The following is a 23,679-nucleotide window of genomic DNA, read 5'->3' on the forward strand; positions in this document are numbered from 1 at the left end:
TCAAATTTCATATTTCTGGCAGAATTGTAAACAAAATCAGAAAAACAGCGTTTTTGATGCGATTTCTTAATAAATCCAGGCATAAAAGAAAAATGAGGGAATTTGGGCTGATATCCATTATTAATATAAACCAATGACTAATATTGAAGCGAGAGTTTCTGGGTCGTTGGTACCGACAGGGAGATCAGAGACGGGTTCCCAGTGAAGGCTCGCTCCGGGATGGACTGGATGTTGTTGCTGTGAAAACCTCTGAAAACAGAGACAACAGAAATTATCTTATATTTATCCTGAATATGTTCATCTTAACTGAACTTGGTGCTTTTGCACAAAATGTTTTCTGGTCAGAAAGTTCAGACTCACAGCTCTTTGAGGTGGCTGAGTGAGCGGACGGCCGTGGGAAACTCAACCAGGCTGTTGTAGTTTAAATCCCTGATTAAAAAAAAGACAAAAAATATTTACAAGACAATTATTTCTGCTGGTAGGAAACTCGATTATATGCGTTAGGTTGATTATGATAAATAAAACTGATAATGTTGTGGAAAGCATCAAACAACCACATTATAAAGGATTTTCACCAATTTGATGGTTTAATAACCTGAATAACAGATTAAAATCAATACATCTGTTGTTGAGCTTATTTATCCATTTATTAAAAAATGTAGTGGCTAAAATGTTTGAGTTGAAAATGTTATGGTTTTCAAATAAAATGTGATTTATTTTAACTAATTACTAGACTATCACAATTATCAAGGGAATTGTAGATAGAAAGGAGAACATTTCTCATTTCTGCTTGAAAAAAACAAGATTTCCGAGTTTGAAAAATCAAAAACTTGCTAGGAAAAAGAATCATACACAAATTCAGCTCAGGATTTTCTAGAAAAAACACTGAGATTTGACTTTGAATAGTCAAAAACATTCTAGAAAAAAGTTTAAATTTCCAAGTTTCAAAAGTCAAAAACTGGCTAAAAAAACAAACTGAAATTGAGACAAATTTTTTAAAATTTCAAGACAATTTCTGATTTTTGGAAAATGAAAATGCTAAACTTTTGAAACTCAGAAATTTCCATGTTTTTCTCTGAAATTTCAGAAATTAATCTCAATTTTAGTTTTTTTTCTAGCAAATTTACTGTCTACAATGACCAACATAAATTATAAATCCTGCAATTGAGAATCATTTTTACTTTATCAACAACCAAATTAACAAAAATACAGAATAATTTCAGCTGTTTTTACAGATAACAGAACCAATAATGTTGCCTCTAAAGTGAAAAACTGGCAACGCCTCCGATAATCTAGACGGATCGTCTTTAAGCAGTAAAAGTCCAAATCCTTTGGAAGCCATGTTTTCATGTTCCGAACAACAACAATAATCTGGCATTTCTGAATCCTGGAGTGGGTTGGGAATTGTGTAACAACTCGGTGTTGGGTTCCTGGTACTCTGGCCTTGTAAAGTTCTGTTGGACTGTTTGTGTTCTGCTACAACAAGAGTCCGATTCTCCTGCCGGAGACAATAAAGGCCAATCTTATCTCATCTTATCATTATCTTGTTTTATTGCCTCTTTATTATCTACTACATGCTGGTCCTACCAAATCTCCAACAGTCGTAAGTTATTGACCTCTAAAACAACAAAAGGCTGAATTGTGAATTGAAACTTATTGTACCTTTATAATGGAGGTAAATTAGGACAGTATGTACCACGTCGAGCTATTAGAGGAAATCAGGAACAGTTTCTTCAACATTTCCATTTGACTCAACACTGAAAATTCGACATCTTGACTGAATTTATGAGAATCCTCTCGACAACGGACAACATCAACATGTAGCCAACGTAGGTTGGAAATACGAATGATGGAGTGAAAACACAACATCTCCACTGTCACATTTACATCGGGAATCCTTCAAAATAAATCAAGAAGTTCACAAATATGCAGGAACTGTCAGCTCTACACTTGAAATCTATAAATCATCTTGGATATGATTGGAATAAAAGACCTTGTGTTGAATGGAGTTAGCATGTCAGACCAAAAATGGAAAATATCCATTAAATTGACACCTGAATCATCATTTCTAGCTGAGATTGTCGTTTTTACTGAAGTCTAGAAAAGGAAACTTAATCTCTAAAGCTGTTTTCACACCTGGTCGTCCCGTAGATTCGGTTCAATTGGGACCAAAATGGCCACATTTTCAGCTGCTGTGGTTTTCTTCCTCACTGCTCCGAGTTAAACCTAAACGTTTTGAAGAACCTGTTCCCCTCCCAACCTGCGGGGGCGCTACGCCAAGAACCACTGAAGGAAACGACAGACACTGAGCGCAACTTTGGATTTTTACGATGGCACTTGTAGACTGAGAAACAAAAGTAGTAAATTAAAATTGAAAAGCTAAAATTTTTAGATTAATCTCAGAATTTCTTTAGAAAAATGTTGGAAATGTTTGATATCCAAATGGCAAAAATTTGTGAGAAAAAAAAACAACAACAATTTGACTTTTTGGTTTGAATGCATATGTGAACGGCAAGCGGACGGGAGACCCATCCAGAAGCCGGAAGTGGACTACAGTGCAAGGCATTCTGGGTAAATACACCCAAAAGAAACCTGTTAGCCTAGCGCTAGCGGGAGAAATGACTCGTGATCTTTGGATAAGAGAGAAATGCGACTCCGCTCCATTTTTGTTTCTATTTCATAAAGAAGGAAGTTTCGGTCAGTATCTTCTTCAGAGGTTTTTGTGTAATTTCCTTCAGTCGTTGTTGGTGCAGCGCCCCCACAGGCGAGGAGGGGAACCTCAGCAGCTTGAAATGAAACAAATGTTGCAATTTGTCCAAAATCCAACCGAATCTACTGGGAAAACAGCCTAAATGTTGTGATAGAAACTTTTGTTTGCTCTAATTTAAGCGGTGCAAACAAAAGCTCTACTTAAATTATCATTATCTGTAAACTGTTACAAAAGCTTCATCATTTTGTCTTTCCGCAACGTGGATGTCGCATTTATTCTGAAACCAATACAAGAATCGTCGTCTTCTTCTATGAATTAGACAACCCAGGAGGTTGATCTGTGAAACAACGATCAGGTTTTGACTTTTTGTGTTTTCTGCTTCCACGTCAATTAAGGTAAGAACAAACTCTTCATTGGGAAAAACAGATGACTGTTGCCTCAAATATGAAATGACCATCTTTACGATGCGTTTGGGTGGAAATTTCAGGCTTGGAAAAAATGTCATGTGAACGTTTTGTTTTTCCAGCTTCATGTTTTGCTTTAATCTTTTTTGTTTTGACTTTTAACTTTATTAAAGAAACATTTAACTGTCCCTCCTTCCTCCTCTCTTCCCTTTCATCACCAGTAGAGACTAGAGCATTCCTCGAGTCCACATGTGGCTTCAATTAGCTCCTCTCATCCATCTCTGGGATGCAGGTGGCTGCTCCACAGACACACACAGCTACTCACAAGCTCCCACATTGTGAAAATACCATTAAATTGAAATCGTTTCAATCTGGTTCTGAGCATGAGAGTCCATGTGTGTGTTCAGAGGATCACTGCTAGCAACAATAGTGGAGCTGCGTTCTTTCCAGAGATCTTTTTATGGCGCTTGGAAGGTTGTGATTGTTGACGATTACCGTTTGAAGATGTAGGTTTTCATCACGTTTTATTGTAAGCGGATTAAATTTAACGAAAACTGAATCAAGTGCAGGTGGAGCAGTAATGTGTGTGTCGCCGCCTGGTTTTATTTCCATTTTCATAGCTTGCTGCTTATTTCAACTGGAGAGCGTCGAAGTGAACGGAAAAAATAAGTAATCACATTTTGTGAGGATAATTTGTGCGATTTAGTACTTTATATTTGGACCATATAAAAAATTAGTCCAGAAAAACAGAGTCAGACAACTTTACAAATTGGGAGCCATTTGTAAAGTTAAAGTGAAAAGTTTACAGCAATAATTTGGGTTGTTTCGCCTCTAAAGTTTTATTTTCACTAAGTTATTCATTTATAAAGCTAAATTTATGCTTTATTAGCAGGGTATTTAGTTAGCTTCAAAGTAGATATTTAGCTCTGAGCTAACTGGTTAGCTTGATGTTTACCATTTCATTAGCAAGTTAATTAGTTAGCTTCAAAGTAAATATTTAGCTTCGAATTAACTATTTTGTTTGAAGCTAAATATCTAGTTAGCATAATTAATTAGCACCATTTAGCTTCCAGCTAAATATTGAGCTAATATTCAAATTCACTTGTTGATAACAGGAAAAGAACTACCAAAATAAAAGTTTTATCTGAACTCCTGCTGGTTTTACTGATCTCGTCTCCCGTTTGTAATTTTCTTTTCTCTCAATATGCAGATTGGGAGCTAACAATGTAGCCTGCTTGAAAAATATCCAGTTAGCTGGTAAACTAAATATTTGGTTTGGTCTTAAAAAAATTAAGTGGAAACTAAATATTTAGTTTATAAATTAAATATTTAGCTTTCTAATTAAATTGATAATGACATATTTAGCTTGTAGCTACGTTTTTGAGGCAGCTGGCTGAAATATTTAGGGGAATCTTAATAAAGGGATCTTCTCAGATTTATGATTTGTAGAAAAATGTGAAAATAATGCATAATTTTCCTTCCATGTTACAATTATTCACTAGTTTCTGTCAAATAAAACGCCAGTAAAACACATTGAATGTCGTGTGATGACTTTGATTTTAGTTTTGGCTTCGGTTTTTCCTTCCCAGATTCTTGAATAAATTAGTTTATTCCTGATTTGCTGCTTCCTGAGAAACGTCTGCGTTTGGTTTCTCCTCTCAGCTGAAATCAGCCTGAGCTGAACCAACACGGCTGAATTAATTAATCCCCGTTTCCGTTTGCTTCTCCCCGTTTGTGTTTGTAGTTTTGGGCGAGCATCAGAGTGCGCCGCGGTTTATTATTGCTGATTGTACAGGTATACAGCCTCCCGACTCGCACATAAACACATGCGGTCCGTCTGTGCATAATTAAGATTAGCATAGAGGCCGGGCCACACACAGCGCACATTTCTGCTCAAGTATTTCCAGAGCAGCGTTTAAACCTGAAAAATTTCTGTACACACACACACACACACACACACACACACACACACACACACACACACACACACACACATTCCTCGGACGACACATAAATACACTAAATCACGCTCGTTTACATCCTGGCTCCTCAGTTATTTTCTGTAAATACGCCTTACAATAAGTAATTATTTGGTTTGGGAAAGAAAAACATGTGTGGTGATATAAATCAGCAAATTATTCGTCTGATTTACTGATTTATTTTCGTTTTTCATCATCAAGGCCGTTGCTGTTCTGTGTTTGATGACAACAAGAAGCCAACCGGGCAATAAATTCACTTTTACAGTAAAAATGACAGATTTACAACGATGTGGGCTGGAGACGGTTCCAGTAAGAACAAAATATTTTAATAATGCAAATTTATTAGCATAAACTCTTTTATTGCTGGCTAAATATGTTAACTAGCAAAAAATCTCAATATTTCCCCAGTTATAATTTCAGAATTTTCAAATTCTTGAAAACCTAACCCTAACCTAACCCTAAGGTTCCTAACCCTTTTTTAAAAAAAAAAAAAACATGAAACTGATCATTATTTTTGACCATTTAATGCAACAGCTCACTCACTAAAAGACATTTAATGCTAAATATAAAACCGAGATGCGAACAAATAACTTTTCTTTTGGTTGGGATTTGAATCATAGTTCTGGTGAAACGATAATATTTGAGGAGATTTAAGGAAACTTTTAAAATCCTAAACAAAAAGAAACAGAACCAGATATTTTATCTAATTTACACTTTATTATATTATAAATAAATTATTAGGTAAAGTTGTTTTAAATTCAGACAGAGTTCATCTGTTCCCGATTTTAAATACTGAATTTTTCATTCATTTTTTTGGGTTTAATGTCAATTTTTGTATTTTTAAACCCTGATTTTCAAATTTGGGTAACGCTGAATTCTACCACAGCACATTCGGCCCAATGTGGCCATGGAGGAGTCAATTTCAGAAACAAAAAAACACAAAAGTTTCTAGGTTAACTTCATACAGTCACAAGAAAAAAAACTTATGTATATTTTCAAGAAAAAAATGAACATTTTCCATGATTAAAGGTATAAAAAGACATTCTGACATTGTAATGTCCGGTATTATAGCAACATCTTCAGTCTGTTATTTATAATTTGGTGAATATCTAACAAAATCTGAGAATGTCTTACCTTTAATATCATAAATTAATGTCTTTAATCAGAGAAAATTAATGTTTTTTTCTTATAATAATTTTTTGAACTTTTTACTTGAGAATATTTAAAATAAATTTTAAAAATTGCTGCAATTCAGTCAGATATCTATGTTTTAGTCTTTCACTGTCGGAATGTTATCAGAAAATTAAATTAACTCTTAATTTAGAACGAGATTAGCAGAGTTAGCGCTTCATGCTGATGTTTTCTGACCAGTTCAGAGTGAATCTGTTCAGAAAGGCTCCCTGGGTCGGACATGAACCTGGAGAAAACCTTGTTTCAGAACAAAAATCTGCCTCCATGACCCCGACTTAACCTTTCTGCTGGAACTCGTCATCAGAAACAAAACCCACAGACAGAAACTCACAGCGTCTCCAGACTGTGGAGTCCGTGGAAGCAGTTGTTGCCCATGGAAACGATCCTATTGTTGTTGAGATGCCTGCGGAGAGAGCGAGAGAAACTGATGGGCTAATGAAGCGGACAAAGAGTGTGTATGTGTCTTTTTAAAAGGGGCCCTGAGGCCTCTCAAGAAGGCTTTTTTTTCCCCTTTTGGTAATTTAATGCAAATTAGCTTCAAGCCGATTGGACAAAAGGAATGACAGCGGACTTCAATGACGCCGCTCTGAATGCCGTCGCACGGACACAAACGGGGAGTTTGCATGTTATTAAAGAGCCAACATGGACAGACAGGGACAGCGCGGATCAACAGCATAACAGATATTTCTATTTGATTTACATCAATATAGAGCATGACAACTAGATTAAAAACAAAAACCAATGAAATACTCAATAGTTTAAGATTTTATAGGTCTCTCTATCAGGTTAACATTAAGAATTTAGTCAGATTATATAGATTCTTTACAAAATGTAAAATATTTCAGCCATTTATTTTGCATCAATTAGTGCATTAAAGCAGCTCTGTAAAATAAAACATAATTTAATAAGAGAAATGTGCCATTATGTCCTAAAGAATCATGGGGAAAACATTTGTTGGGCCACTGACATTCTTCAGTCACATAGTGCTGCATCAAAGCATTTTCTGTAAAAGGTTGAGTGGAAGGAAAAACTATTAAATGCAAGTGATGCTGAAACATAATTTATGCTAAACTTGCTAGCGTAACTTCTGTTTTGGCGTAGGTTCCACTTTAGCATTAGCTAAAAATTTTAGTTTTAGCATAACTTACATTTAACATAAATTCCATTTTGCGTAACAATTTGCTTTGGCATAAAACTTAAACTAAAATAGACTTTCTAGCACAACTTTATGACATTTTGTTTTAGCATAAAACATTAGTTATTAAAATCTTGCTAACATAGAGCTTCATTTATAGCAAAACATAAAACGTAAGTTATGACCAACTTGCTAGCATAACTTCTCTTTGGCATAAGTTCCATCTTAGCTTCAGCTAACGCTAATATGTAGATTAAGACAAAACAGAGATTCTGTTGTAAGAACTTCTATTTAGCATACATTTCATTTTCGTATCAATTCCATATGACAAAATGCATAATTTTTCCGTTTTGTGATAAAACAGAATTTATGATGAATTTGCCAGTGTAGCTCAATTTATGCTAACATTTTGTTTTAGCATAAAGTGCAAGTGATGAGCAACTTTTTAGCACAATCGTCTTTGACAAAAATGTTGTACTGGCATAAAACTTGAGTTACGACAAACCTGCTAATGAAACATTTTGTTTCAGCATGAAATATAAGTTATGATACATCTGCTAGCATAGCTTTGTTGTAGCATTGTGGTTTTTGCATTTTGTCCTCCTGGGCCACCGTTAAAATGCACATTATTAACTTTGGAGAAAATGCAACTCTATATTTAACATGAAAGTAAAACAGAAGATGTATTGCAATGGTCCAGTATTAATCTGAAAGCAGCTGCTTCAGATGCAACCAGAGGCTGTAAAATAAAACGTTCCATTTTTATTCTCTGTCTGTACGTACAGCACCACCAGGCGGCCCAGCTTGCTGAACGCGTGGTCGGGGATGTGGGCGATGTGGTTGAGGGCGAGCGTCATGGCCTGCAGGGTCGGCAGCTCTCCGAGGGCCTTCACTGGCACATCCGTCAGAGCGTTGTCATCCAGCCAGAGGTGGCGAAGCGAGCGCAGACCGAAGAAACAGCCAGGCGGAACGCCGGAGATGTGATTCGCATCCAGCCGGCTACGAAAAACACAACGCAAAAGGAATTAGGAAACTTCTTATTTTGTTTCTGATGAGTCTTTCCGAAAGTGTCCGAGTAGTTTTATGTTGTTGTGTTTCCTGTGATTGTTATAACTTTTCTTTTCAAATCCAAAGACAAACAAGAGGCGTCATTTAAAGTGGCGTCACAAACAAACAGAAAACCTTTTCAAGCCCTGCTAGAAGAGGTCTGTGAAATAAAAAGCTTTGCTAAATCTGAAGTAGTTCAAGAGGAAAATTAGACGTCAAGTGTTTGACCAGGAGAGGAATGATCGGCAGCCGGTTCGAGAGCCTCTTCACCAGCCAGCAGCCTCTCCGGTCCAACTGAAGCATTTTAATTAGCTCACACCGACTCCTCAGAGCGCGTAAGGAGAAACGTATTCAGCAGGAACACAAACAAAAATACACATTTACAAACTCCAAATAATTATCCTCGGCTCTTTGCTTCCTTTAGAAAAGAGCTGAGGATCATTTCTAATTGTTTTTGTAGCATTATTGCTGGAAAAGGCAAAGAAATTCAGAATATTTGCGATTTCTTGCTTTTTCAACAGAAATTCTCTACATTTCACGTATCTATTTAGCTTTGAATTTCTTTATATTTTAGCTAAAGTTTAGACAACATCTGAAAAATTAAATTTATTTAGTCTGAAATAATGATCTGTTTTTCACAGAGGCTGACAGGTGCAAATACAAAGCAAAGAGCAAAATGTGCTTCAAACATGAATGATGGAAAACTCAAAAACCCAAATGAAACAGAAAAACATCAAAAAAGGCTGTAACCTATATATTAGTGCTATTATAAATAAAAATTAGTAACACTTTCACCAAAAAATTCTAAAAAATGTTGAGTTTAATCTTGAAAATTTTCTACAAAAAACTTGAATTGTCAAAAAAGTCGAATATTTTCTAGAAAAAAAATTATTTTAAGAATCTCAGAAATCATTGAGAAATAAACATATAAAGTTTTGAAATTTCCAAGTTTTTTCAGAAGTCAAAAACATTTTACTTTTCAAAAGGTTTTTGTACAAAATCTGAGATTAATCTCTGAAATTTCTGCATTTTTTGGATAAAAATTTACTCTTTTTTTTTTTTTTTACCTACAATGAAAAAAAATGAGTCCATCATAATATATGGCAAAAAATTTGCTGTTTTTTTCTTTTACATTTAATTTATTTACAGGAAAATGGTAAATTAGATCTGTAAGAAAGAATAAATTTTATTTTTAAAACGTCTTATTGCTTAAAACAGCTCTTTGTCGCTGATGGTGTTAAGAACTCAAAAGCAAGTGTTTAAATTTAGGTGCTGCAGCTTTAACTTTATAAATAATAATGCCAGTGACTGGATTGTGGTTAAGAATTAAGTGCTTTTCTTTATTAATCCGGTTCTGTCTCTTAGGTTTATATAAACCCAGCAGGGCTTTCATTAGGCCGACCTGCAGGAACATGTGGAGCGCTTCGTGTCTGTCTGAGTGTCCATCCCAACAATGACTCCTCTGTTCGGCCACAAAGAGACGAGAAGGATGGGACTCCACATAATCGTCCATCAGATAAATTAGAGACCTTAGTCCTAAAGACATCTCCATTCTTAAACCCCCTATTTGAACACACACGGCTACAGTTTCAGTATAATTACTGTGTATCATCAGGCTGAGTACACACTGTCTGCACTATACGTTATCGTGTGTGTGTGTGTGTGTGTGTGTGTGTGTGTGTTGGGGGGGAATCCATTCCAACAGAGTAAAATGAGACAGGATGAGTGTGTGTGAGTGCAACCGGCGACCACTAGGGGGCATCAAAGCTGCCGGCTTACCCAAAATATCTCAAACATACATTTAATAAATTCATTAAAATAAAAGGAACAAGATAAAGATAAGACAGATATTTACTAAACCGCCAATTCGGACCTATTTCCAGAGTTGGTCGCTTGGCTGAAGTCACGAAACGCAACAACAGTTCTTCAAAGCGCAGGTTCGTAATGAGAAGCGGTTAGCATTAGCCGACATGCTAGCGGTATTTTAATCTCCTACCTTTTTGGCACGTCGAAGCATCAGTTTGGTGAATTTCGCTCACCCCAGTCCCTTTTCACCTCTCCCAAGTTTGGATCGTTTTAATAGGGTCAGGTGTTCTTAGGATTCCCCGGGAGCCGGTTCACTATGGCGGCCATCACGATGACGCTCAAACCGGAAGCGACTTACCAACTCAACCATTTCCGTTTGCTCGATTCGAGAACCAAAGAGCCAAATCTGTGAAAATTACTGAATTTTATTCGGTAATATACGTTTTAGACTCAGTTCGAAAGTGGTGCTACATTCTTTTTTTTTTTTGTCTCATTAATTGTGATTTTGTTGCCAGAAATGTTTTCTATAAAAATGTAGATAAATATCGTCGGCTCACTGTGACGTCACGCCTAGCTAATGGCTAGTTTGTTATGCAAATAAAACAGCGTTAAGCAGTTTAACACTTTTAAGATTAGTAGTAAAGTTAAAACAAAAATAAAATAAAATTCCATATATTCGGATATTACTAATAGTGTCAATTATAGGTGATGTAAAGATTGTATATCCTAAAAAAATATAAAATAATGGCTATTTTTAACTCGTTGTTTTGAACTTTAATCAGCAATGGATCTCTTTTTGAATCAATGTTTTTTAGTTTTCTAATATCTACAAAGAACTGTAAAATTACCCTTAATTTGACTTTTTATCATCTGTGAACTGAAATGCCTCGATTGTCACTTTGCTGCTGTTGCACCTGAATTTTCTCATTATAGGACAATAATTTAATTATTTTTAAATAAATGTTTAACTTATTACTATAATCTAAGTTTCAAAAACATTTCATTTCCCTTTAGGATCAATAAAATACTTTTGAATTTGAAATTGCACTTCTATTTTTTCCCCATTCTATTCCATCTTTCAGATTAATCTGCGATGTAATCTCAGAAAATATTGAAAAGTGTTTTGGATTTTCTTTTATAGCTTCATTATAAATCAGGTCTTTGAATCTCTTAATAGACGAATCAAGAGGCAAATTTTAATATTTGTTAACCATTTTTGTCTGGTAATTCAAATATTTTTTTCCAAGTAACATCTCAGTGTGACATAGCATAGCATAGCATAGCATAGCATAGCATAGCATGCTTCTTGTACTTATTACTTGTTTCATTGTTTTTAAAAACCTATTTGAAAATAAATAAAATATAAACAGTATAGCGTAGCATAGGATACCATACCAATCCGACCCGAGGCATAAAGATTACAAAGTTTCCAGGAACTAATATCAAACCATCACATAGCATAATGTACAAACTTGTTATCAAAGAAAAAACATAATGCATTGGCATCTGACTCACTTTTTAAAGGATTAAATCAGAATTTATCTTACAGAGACTGCAGGTTGTGAAGGTTGGTGAATGCTTCAGCAGGAACTGATCTCAGTTGGTTGTTCTGTAGCATACTGTAAAAGCAAAATAATATCATATTATTGGACTTGTAAATATTTGCAGTAATCAGAAGAGTTGCAGTGCAAACATCTGGAAGCTTACAGCACTTTGAGGTTGTAGAGGCCGCTGAACGCTCCTCTGGGAACGAAGGACAGATCGTTTCCTGCCAAACGCCTGAGAGACAAAAAGAGATTCTGATGACTTTGGTTTGATTTTCTATAAATTTTTATCATTTTATGTCATAAAGAGAAAAATAAAGAGAAGATCAATGGAGATTTATTATAGAAGAGACTGAAGCTTCAGGGTTTAGATACAAAACACTGAAAACCAAAAGAATCACTGGATGATCAGAATGATGGAGGTTAACATCAGAACATCCAACCAATGATCCATCCAACCATCCATCAATTTGTTCATCCATCCATCCACCCAGTCAACCATCCAACCATGTAAATACAACATATTTACTGCAGTAACTCTGGTCTCTTGCTTTCCTTTCACTATTCTGCCCCAGTTTGTGCTGGTTTGCAGTTTGTGGTTGGAATGTGAGAAAATGTGAAACAGTTCAAGGGTATAAATACTTAAGCACGGCACCACATCGTTAGGAGCTCTGGCTTTGAGCCAGGTTCTAATTTCTGTGTTTGCAAAGTGTGCAAGAATCTCTCGGCGAGTCTCGACTTCCAAGCCCTGCGGAGTAAAAACCCGGCGGGAAAACGAATCCTCCAGGTCTGTTTGTTTTCCAGAGGCCGCACAGAGTTCAGCCTCCCTGCGTGCCTGCGGTGTCCTATCGCCGCCGTGACGTTTCTGACGCCGCGGCGACAAATATCACACACACACAGCTGGCAGCGGAGCAGAACAGCGGCCAGAGTCATGTTCAGGTCTCGGTGAGGTCAGGCCGTCTCTCCCAGCTGCCTCGCTGCTTTTTAATTTAGTCCGGTCGGGAAAACGTTCGTACGCGACGCGGCGCTGCTGGGAGGTGAGGAGAGATGAGATTACATATCGCATCCTCCAAGATATTCGAGCTCCTCGCCCGCTCAGACACCCAAACTTCAGACATAATCCATCTCAGCCCGCCAGGCACTGACCACACATCAGATCTGATCACACAACACAACACAGAGTGTGCAGAATTACAAAAAAACAATATTTACCACTACTATCCAGATAACATCTGATCCGAACCTCTGTTTTGTAGCTGCCCGATTTTTTTCTAGTAAATTATGGATCCCTGCAGTGGCTAAAAAAAGATTTTTAACCCAGAAATCTAACTGACTGAGTAAAAATAGACAGAAAATAACCTGAAATAGAGAGAAAATTACAGTATAACAAGCGTACAACACATTACAGAGACAAAAATAAACACAAACACATAAACTGAGGAACAGAAAGAGAGTCGGGTGGTGAAACTGGCATCAAATAAGAGCAAGCAACCACCAACACATGGAAATACATGAAAAGGAACACAGAGGCTGAAAACAAATTACTACTAAAATGGTCATAAAAAAGGTTCATTCTGACCAAATAAAATCACAACAAATGAGTAGAAAACAGAGGATTAGGGCCACGCTAAGAAATAACCAAAATTACAAGGATAAAGTCACAATAATATGACCGTAAACTCAAAACTTTACAGCAATAAACTCCTCATACTATAAGAAAAAACATAATACTTTGAGAATAAAGTCATAATATTTCTAGAATAAGGAAATTATTCTGACTTTATTGCAAAAAATATGACTAAATAATAAATATATTGAAAAATAACCCTTTAAACTGTTTCAAAGGAATGAAAACCTGGTTCTGCTGGATGTTTAAGGGAAGTTTTTCCTCTCCACGTGCTTGTTGATGCTGCAAGTCCAAGACTTTATGAAATCTACTGGGTTTCTTTAGGTCAGGGGTGTCCAAAGTGCGGCCCGGGGGCCATTTGTGGCCCTCAGACCGATTTTAGGCGGCCGTTGGTCACATTTCAAAAACAGATTAAATTTGGTTTGCCAGGCAGTTGGATGCAGATTCACATTTAAAAACAACATTAGATGCAAAATCTTAAAATTAAATAATCATCCAGGTTAATTTATTTTAGTGAAAAAAGAGACAAAAAACATTCAAACTAAAGCAAGAGTGAGCCACGTCTGGTTTTTGTTGCTTAAAATGCACAAAAAAATCCAGAAAAAGATGATCAACCTGAAAAACTTAAGGATTAATTTAAGATTTGCTGTTTCTTGCTTGATCTGGGAAACCTGCAAGATCATTTTTATGCTCGAGTTCTAAAATTATTTGATTTATTGTTGAGCAGGTAAAAATAAAAATATCAATTTTTTTCTATTATAGTTTTAAAAAAAGAAAAACAAGCAGGATCAACATGACATTTTTGGCCATGTCAAAAAGTTTAGACACTACAGTCTTTAAAATAATTTGAATAATTAACAGAAATTGGTAAATATAATCCGTCAGAATGGATTTATGATTGGATGGAAGTAACCTGAGATGATAAAAAATAAATTTAGACAACATATTTGGCCGAAAAAACATGAAAAATTGGAATAGAAATGTAACAGAATCACTTTAGGCAAGTTAAATCATACATTTTCATATTAAAATTTTATTGATTACAGATAAAGTGGGATTATTTGTGCAGGCAGTGAATGTTTGTTAAATTTACTCACAGTTCCTCTAAGAAGTGCAGGTTGGACAAAGCTCCACTGGTCATCACAGTCAGATTATTCATGCTGAGATCACTGCAGAAAAACAAAAAAACAGGATTATTAAACTATTTTTACACCTGATTGTTAAAAACTGCTGGAGATTAGTGATTAATATTCAAAACATCATGAAATATAAACAAATAAGCCTGAATTTGAGGTTAAATTATGCTAAAAACCGTCCGAAAGCAAACAAAAACATAAATCAAGACGTATAAACAGAGCAAATGACTCATGAATTATTAAAGCTGGCTGTGTTGAGACACTGAGGCCATTCAGCCGACGTCACGTGCAAAAACATTTCGGCTCCACAACCAACACCGCTGTTAACCTTTCCATCTTTGTGAGGACCGTCGGCTTGGCCTGGAGCCAGAAAAAAATAAATAAAAATACGGCTCCTTCAAAGAGTCGACACACACCTGAGTGAGAAACAAGACGGAGCAGAAATGACTGGAAACACGGAGAGAAAACAGGAAGGAGGGCAGGAAGGGCCGAACGAACAAACATGGAGGAGAGAAACAGGATTTAACACGACTCTAACATTAAACAAAACCTGGTTTTTTCCTCACACAAATGTCACATTTTACATCTTTTTCATCTTTGCGTCGTTGGGAATCGATATACGAAAACGTATCACAATATAAACATTTCATATCAGTCAATATCAACAATTATTGACTTGTTTTTTACTTTTTTATGGAAATGCTTGTTACCCAGCAGGTTGTTGCTAGGCAACCAAAGAACGAGTGAGTTAGCTGAAGACACAAACCTAGCTTAGCTGGCTAAAGCCTTTCCTCTGCCTACATCCCCCAGAATGCTGTGCGGTTCTGGATCAAAGTTCAGTGAATATCAGACGTTAATCTACTGATATTGATGATGTGTCTGTTGTGATATGTATCGTTATTGATTTATTCTCCAGCCCTACCACTATATAGACAAATACAAGCACTGATATTTATAAGTTGTATTATCTAAAATGTCCATACACATTTACCTGCATTAAATCTGATGTCAGAAATATAAAGTGATTTAAAAAACAGTTTAAATGGGATGCGATGCAATACACTGTAATATGAAGATCACAGTAATGTCAGAACAACAGGAGCTCAAAGCTATAAAGATGCAGAACAATGATTGATAACAGAAACAGAAGGAAAAGTGCTATGAAATCTACAGCGGGGCCTTTTTCCCTGTTGGAGCCCAGGGCCCTTGTTACCAAAGCATCGCCCCTGCCACCAGTGAAACCAGAATGAAATGCTCTGCATGTCAGGAATCTGATGTGACTTCACCTTTATTGACCGGTAAACACCAGAAAGAGATGAACGTTTTGCTTTTCAGAGTCAAAACAGGCTGACATCAGTGGGATTTCAGCTCCACGCTGTTGTTGTTTGTGTGCAGCCGTGACGCTCTTCCTCCTTTCTTCCCCTTATCTGACTCGTCTTTTCTTTGCTCTGTCTGATAAAATCGGCAGGTAGCGTCTCTTCGCTGAGGAGGGCTGCGGTCTGAAAGGCCGTCTCTGTCTGAATCGCTGGGAGGGCGTGTCTTCGTGTTGAATATGCTGGTTGTTAAGGAGCTTTCTCAACACTCCATAAAGCCTGTTAATGTGTGCGAGCTTTACAACACCGTCCGCAGGTAGACCGCTGGCACACAGGGAGGGTTTGTTTGGCTCCAACAGAGCTACGGCTGATTGGATTTTACTGCTGCTCAAAACAACACGCTGTGCATTAAAGCAGATTTTATTCATCCATTCATTAGTCTGTACTCATAAATTCGTGGTTATGCCGACGGTGAGGGCAGGTTTCCAGACAGTAAGTTGTTCATTAAACCAGAATGAGGGCTCTGTCATTTAGATGTGCTCACATGCTGGATTTGGACATAAATATTTACAGTTATGACCCAAAAATTGCACAAATACTGATTTAAAATGAAAATAATGCAAGATTGTGAATTAAAAATGAGTTTCTCTAGACATATTTAGCCTGTTGAAAGTTGCAAAACTGATACTTTTTACTTTAACAACACAGTTTATGAAAAAAAAAACGTTAGAGATGAACATCGATTGATTCTGAAAGGTGTGGCATGCTTTTGCATTCACTTTTCTTTACTCGGAAGCCTTTTATTTAGTTGTTTAAATAATTAGCCTGCAAGCTGAATATTTACTTTAAAGCTAGTTAACAAGCTAAATATTTAGCTTGTTAACTAGATATTTAGTTTGAAACCGAATGAATGAATGACATGGTGAAATAATGACTAAAAATAGTGTAGCGTACCGTTCTAACCCACACCGTACACCTCAGTATAAACGTAACTGAGGTGTGAAATTTCTGAAAATTTGCCATGAAGATTCACTTACCAGTTTATGAAAAACTAACTAAAGGTTAATTTTACCTAAATTAAGTTGAATAAATAAGTCTGAAAAATCACAAACTGTTGTTTAGTCTACATGTACGGCCATTAGAGGAGATCATAATACGGATACTTTTCGGTCCAGATGGGAACTTAAAGTTGCCTAATGTCTCAAATAACGTCTGTTTACGTTCCGACTCCTGAACTGCCGCCACTGAGACGTTGGTCCCGCCACAGAGACGGTCCAACAGTGTTTTGATTCCTTTCAGTCGTGACATGAGGGACTGAGAACGCTGCAACAATGACGACACGACGATGGTGGTAGTTCACAAGAATAACCTGATTGCTCTGCTGGGAAAAAAGGTTGTGTCATATGACTTCATACGGAGGGAACAACGGCCTAATTGTTCTGGTTTCATGACGTCTTACAGGTTGGTCAGCATTTTGATTCTGCTTGTGACAAGAAGAACAAATTCGTTATATTTAAGTTTATTTTCATGTGTGAGAACGGCCAGAGATAAATCTGGTTAATCTGAACTTTAATAACATCAAATATTAATCAAGACGCGTTTATTTTTAAAAACTCTTGACTTATAGAAAGAAATTCTGAGTATTTTAAGCAAATATTGTTGGACGATAAATTATCCCAAAAGTTATCGTGATAAGCAATAATATTGTTGTTTTGAGACCATTTTCAAGTAATTTAATGTTTTCAACCAAATGACCAGAAAAACTGATCAAAAATATATTACTGGAACTTTTAATCTCACTCTGTGAATGTAACATATAATTATTCTACAAAAAACACATTTATTGTCATGACAACAAATTTTGCTGGATGATAAATTGTCCCAGAATTTATCGTGATAAAAGATATTATTGTTGCTTTGAGACCATTTTAATGGTGTAATAATTCTCAGAGATCAATAAACTTTAAATTTGAAAAACCATTTTACACTGGAGCTGGAAGAAATTTTAAATATCCCAAATAAATAAAACAAAAAACAACAGAAACAACCAATGAAATTAATTATGAAATCTCTAAACAAAATTATCCTTTGAAAAAAGGGTCTGATTGAGATACATTCACCAGACTGAAGACTTTCATCATCCAATTTTTGGTAAAAACTGAATAGAAAAATGATAAAGTGTGTGATTAATAAAGCCAAAAATAAACCTGTTTTTACAGTTAAAGCTACATTAAAATATTTAATAACTTAACCTTTCACTTAGGCTTTTTGTGAATATTTTTTCCCCGTTTTGATGATTAGTTCAACAAAGATTTCACCATGATTACAAACAAAGCTGCCATTTTGTAATCTGATGTCTCCTGTTTATAGATCACATGGATCCTGAGGCATTTATTAACTTTTTTAAATCTTTTGAGCAACAGATCCAAGTCCGGGACCATAAGATGTTTTTGAAGATAAAAAGGCAAAAATCCTTGTGTGTTTTGATTGTGAGGCTGTTGGCCTTTTTGCGTCTCCTCAGGCTCAAACTGATGGATATCAAATGATTATTCAAACGTCGCAGGCAGCAGAAAGACAACTCTGGAGAAAGAAAGAAGAAAAAGAGGCGTAGTGGGACAGTGAGGCCTCTCTTTCTGTTTTTGTCCTCTTTCGTTTCTTCTTTCAGTGTTTTGGGAGGCGGGTCAGCGGGGGGCCCCCTGGGGCAGCAAAACATGTGGGGGTTTGTTCATCCCCTGGTTAGTCAGATCAGAGTGAAGAAGACAAACAGCAGTTCTGTCAGGTCCATTTTCTGAAGAAACCCAAAGCTCCTCCGGTCTGAGGACCCATTTAGGAATCGGATCATCTTTAGGTGCGTCTGGTCAGGAATTTAAGGAGGTCTGAGGAGCGAGACAGATGTCACCGGCCGACGCGGGGGAAGTGACGGGTGGGTCCCGTCAGCCCGAAACCACGAAAAAGAAACAAAAATCTCATAAACAAGGGAACATGAACGGGGTTCACTGAAAGAATCTGAAATGAACTGTTCTGTTGTTCAAAGTACTGAACCATCCAGGCGAGTTAACCCTGAAAGCAGACGCAACAAGCTGAAAGAAGACAGACGTGAATTTAATGTCTACATCCTCCTGATGTAGACTGACAGGATGAGTCAGTCAGCATCCAGCTTCAGAGAGATCAAAAATATTTGAAATATTTGTTTTTTTCATCAAAATACTGGCATATTTTGACCTTCAGGGTGACATAAAGTCAGTTACAAAGTCGGACTTCCGTCACCTGAAGAACATTTCTAAAGGACTAACGTCCCAGGAAGATCTAGAGAAACTCATCCATGAGTTTATCATCAGTCGCACTGATTACTGCAGCAGTGTCTTCCAGGTCTCGCTGCTGCTGCTGCTGCTGCTGCCCTGACTAAAACCCGAGTCTTAAAGTCCTTGCAGTGGCTTCCTGTAGCTCAGAGAACAGACTTTAAAAAAAAACTCTGTTAGTTTATGAATCACTGAACAGCTTAGCACCAAAATACTGACATAATTTGACATTCAGACACACATAAAGACAATTACAAAGTCGGTCTTCCATCTCCTGAACATTTGAACAACATCTAGAGAAACTCATCCATCTGTTCATCATCGGTTGCATTGATTCCTGCATCGGTTTATTCACTTCAAGAAGTCAGACAACAGCTTTGCAGCCCATCATATTAAACATCTGCTGTTGTCATAGCAACCTTCCAGACCTCTCAGCTCGTCTGGTTCTGCTCTGCATTCAGAACCAGAACCAAACGAGCAGAAGCAGCATTCAGTTTTTATGCACCACAAATCTGTAACAAACTTCCCGAAAACTGCAAAACAGCTGAAACACCGAGTTCCTTTAAATCCAGACTATAAACCCACCTGTTAAGAGATAATGGAACATTAACCAACATTTTGACGACACTTGGAAAAATTTAATGTTTCAAATGATTTTTTTTTGTTTTTATGATGTAAATCACTTTGAACTGCCTTGTTGCTGAAAATACAAATAAAATTTAATTTGATTTTAGTGATTTTGATGATGGCATTTCAAGAAATACGTTTGCCGTTTTATGTTCTCATCTTATTTGTTTTTATCACTTTGAACTGCTTTGTTGCTGAAATGAGCTAGAAAATAAACTTAATAAAATGTGATCAATGCTGATTCTTGCTATATAAAATGTTGACATTTTGTTTTATGTCAACATAAATTCAGATTTTATGTTGACATAACGTCAGACTGGTGTGTTTTTGCAGTGTATAAACAGGATGAGTTTTTTCTAACAAAACTAAACCTTATCTTTATTGCTGCTCTGTCCTGCTGTGATCATGATTAATCTTCACCCTAATTATGAACAAAGTTGACATTTTAGTATCAGATTTATGTGTCACACCTCCCTTCAGGCATTTATTACTCTTACTTTTTTAATGTTTTCCTCTTTTTAGATTACAAATCCAAGTTGTGGACGTTAAAAATATCTAAGTTTGATCATTTTTCCTATTAAAATAACAAAAAGCACTAAAACATTCTGCAGGAGAAATATTTAAATATTTACAAACAATCATAAACAAGCACAGGCAGATGTGAGCCGCTCCTTAAGCCCGGCTAAAAAGTGTCTTCAAAATAAAATGGAGTCACATCTCGTCCTCGATGAGCGCAAGCTAACTATTAAAAAAACAGTTTATCTCAAACCTTTTTGATATTTAATATTTTTCTTGTGTTATCCTTTCATCTGCTTTGGATTCACGACGATACAGAAAGATGAATTTGAACATTTTGTTAAAATATTGAGTATTTAGTTCATTTTAAAAGTAAAATAAATAAAACCTAATTTTTAAATTTAAAAAATGAGACATTTTTTGTTCAGAAGTGTCTACAATTTTTGCATTTGGTGCCAAAAGTGTCAGGTTGACCTCCTCAACAATAAACTAAACAGAGATTTTAAAGAAACTAAAGAAGTCTGATCGAGGATCGTACAAAGCCATTCTGAGGGCCCCAAATGGCCCACACACCCCACTTTGAACACCTTCCTGTTTTACTTTCTGCTTTTTTCCCCTCCGTGTGAAAAACATTCTTATCCATTGACACTCCTTGCTGAAGGATTAATAAAAACGGTTTCCTCCTGTCCCGTTGCTACGGTAACGGCAGAAACAGGAAGTGGTTTTATCCAGGTGATCTGAAATGTTTCATCATTTATCAAACAAAAAAAAAGAATTCTTTTAAATATTTTATATTTTTCTAAGGAAATATTTGTAAATAAAGAGGCCTGTCACGATAAATTTCACTAGACGATATGTTGTCCCAGAAATTATTGCTATAAATGATAATATTGTTGTTTTGAGTCCATTTTCAACCAATATAAAGGATAATAAAACAAATTCACCCACTCAGAGACTGAAACTTAAATTTGGTACGGAAAATTGGAACTGGAAGAGATTTAATATATCGAAAAATAAAAGCAAAACAACTAAAAACATTAAAGAAAAAGGAAATAAAATCCATAAATACCATAAATCAAATGGATTATGATCTCAATATAAACAAATTTGCCTTTCAAAAAATATTAGTGATCAGAATAGAATTATAATGTGATTGTCATTTGCAATTAATCAAATTAATCAAATTCTACAGATTTTTCTTTAACTGCTTAAGTAATTTACAGAATATTTATAATTCATTAAAGATGCAAAAATAATTCAAGTCCTGTTTTAAATCAGAAATTAACATTTTAGTGCTTAAAGCCAATAAAATAGCATTTATTTAAGGAACATGAATCCGTTTAAACTAAAACTATCCCAATTTAGGAGTTTGGGGTAAAACATATTTTCTAAGGTTTTGTCATTAATCCAAAGTGTGTAATAAATGTTTAATTTGTAGTTTAATTAACTAAATTAGTTGAAAATTATTTCATGAACCAATTAATCACAATTACGGTAATCTTTTCCACTGTGACACAACATTAAAAACATGTTCTGTTCGCTCCAGTCAGCGATTCATCGATTACTAAGTTAGTTTGCGATGAATCACAATTAACCCAACTTATCGTTTCAGAATTAAACACAGTACTGAAAACAAACCTTATAAATCAGTAAATTTGCCACATTTTATATGTCCAATAATCAGCGGACTGAATCTCCCGCTTCCAGATGGGTTGTAAGCTTGACCTCTCTCATGACCTCTGAAGAAGATGGATCTGCCCGTCTGTGATGTCATGTTGCAGCTACCTGTGTGAGTGTTTGCTGGACCGTAGAAAACATTCAAGACGCTTCGGCTCGCGTTGTGGAAAAGCACGAACCTAAAGTGAGGTAGCCATGTCTGAATGGTCCGACCTCAGGAAGTCCAACATGGCTGCCAAAGGGGGCGTGGCAGCAGAATCCTTCATATGCACATGGGTTCATTCATCACAGCGAGGCTAAATGCATTCCTGTCAGTCAGAGGGGAGAAAGGAGACTCGCAGGCCCATTCACGCTTCAGGCAGCGCTGCTTAGGCATGCAGCTAGAGCACACACATAAAGGCGTTGACAGATGGCAGCATTCACACTGATGGCGGTCAGACAGGCAGAAGGCTGGAGGCTGTTAGCTATGACGTCTGATATCGGTTACTCTTTACTGAGAAGGTTGTAAAAGTTCGGGTTGAAACGCAGAATCCCAGCTCTTCCAGCTGGTTGGTTTGCTGATTACTAGACAGTGGAAAGAAATTGGTTGATTCGACATAAAGTCGTGATCAGAGGTGCCGCTGTGACGCCAACGATGCATTTTCACGTCTTCAAACACATTTTGATATCAGAAAAAGACACTCGTTTATCAGGAAACGGGATTTTGTTTGTCAAAGCAACCAGATGCGTGAAGAATTGTTTCCTTTCTTGTTAAAATTATTAATTTAGCTTGACTACTCACATTTCTTGGAACGCAAAAGTCAGCTAAATCAAGAGAGCACAGAATGTGTTTCACACCAGGTAGTCAGTTCAATTTGGGACAAAAACATTTCTTACGTTTTCAGCTGCTGTGATTCTCCTTCTCTCTTCAAACCAACCAAATACTTTGAAAAACCTGTTCCCCTCCTCACCTGTGGAGGCGCTGTACCAAGAACTATCGAAGGAAACGACACAAAAACCTCTGAAGAAAACACTGAGTGCAACTTCCTTCCTCTTGAAATGTGAACAAAAGTGGAGTCAGAAGGCAGCGGTTTGAGGATTTCTCTTTTGCTTTTAGTAAAGGCTCATGACATGTTTCTCCTGCTAGCGCTAGGCTAGCACGTTTGTTTTGGTAGTATTTACCCAGAATGCCCTGCATTGTGGTCCACTTCCTGCTTTTGGAGCGGTCTCCAGTTCGCTTGGCATTCACATAAGCATTTGAACCGAACCGGAGTTCTCTTCAGCTAAACCCAGACCGAGGTTTGTAGGCGGACCAGAGTTTAATGTTGTGGTCCGATTAGCATTCACACCTCAACTAACGAACCGAACTTTCTAGGCAGACAGACTGGAGTCTGACTAGGAACCCTACTCAAGTCATTCATTTAATTTAAAAAGCTCAACAAGATTTTGAGCTTCAATTTTCACCAGCTCATATTTAGCACAATCACGGTTGCTAGGCAACAGGACAAACCCTGAGAGGCAACAAATCTGAAGGACTTGAGCTACATCGAACATGTGAGTCGATAACTGAACCTAAGGCAGCTGAACCTGCATACAGGTCTAGGGTAAGAAAAAAGGCTTCTAAATTCTGCAGACCCTACACATGCTGGACACAACCTGCCTAGAGTTCTACTTACTTCAGGTCGGTTC

At 36.6% G+C, this 23,679-nt stretch overlaps 1 protein-coding gene across 1 annotated transcript in view; it reads right to left on the reverse strand.

Annotated features, from left to right (window-relative positions):
• The window catches only part of LOC103459341 (leucine-rich repeat-containing G-protein coupled receptor 5A), a 39,383-nt gene that overhangs the window by 10,099 nt on the left and 5,605 nt on the right, over positions 1–23,679 (reverse strand). Inside the window, exons 2-8 of the mRNA XM_008400838.2 lie at positions 14,541–14,612; positions 11,980–12,051; positions 11,820–11,891; positions 8,203–8,418; positions 6,616–6,687; positions 361–429; positions 178–249 (exon numbers count right to left, since the gene is read on the reverse strand). Coding sequence (XP_008399060.1) covers positions 178–249; positions 361–429; positions 6,616–6,687; positions 8,203–8,418; positions 11,820–11,891; positions 11,980–12,051; positions 14,541–14,612 — 645 coding nt within the window. The remainder of the gene's footprint in view (positions 1–177; positions 250–360; positions 430–6,615; positions 6,688–8,202; positions 8,419–11,819; positions 11,892–11,979; positions 12,052–14,540; positions 14,613–23,679) is intronic.

Source organism: Poecilia reticulata, linkage group LG23 (genome assembly GCF_000633615.1).
Source record: "Poecilia reticulata strain Guanapo linkage group LG23, Guppy_female_1.0+MT, whole genome shotgun sequence".
NCBI lineage: Eukaryota > Metazoa > Chordata > Actinopteri > Cyprinodontiformes > Poeciliidae > Poecilia > Poecilia reticulata.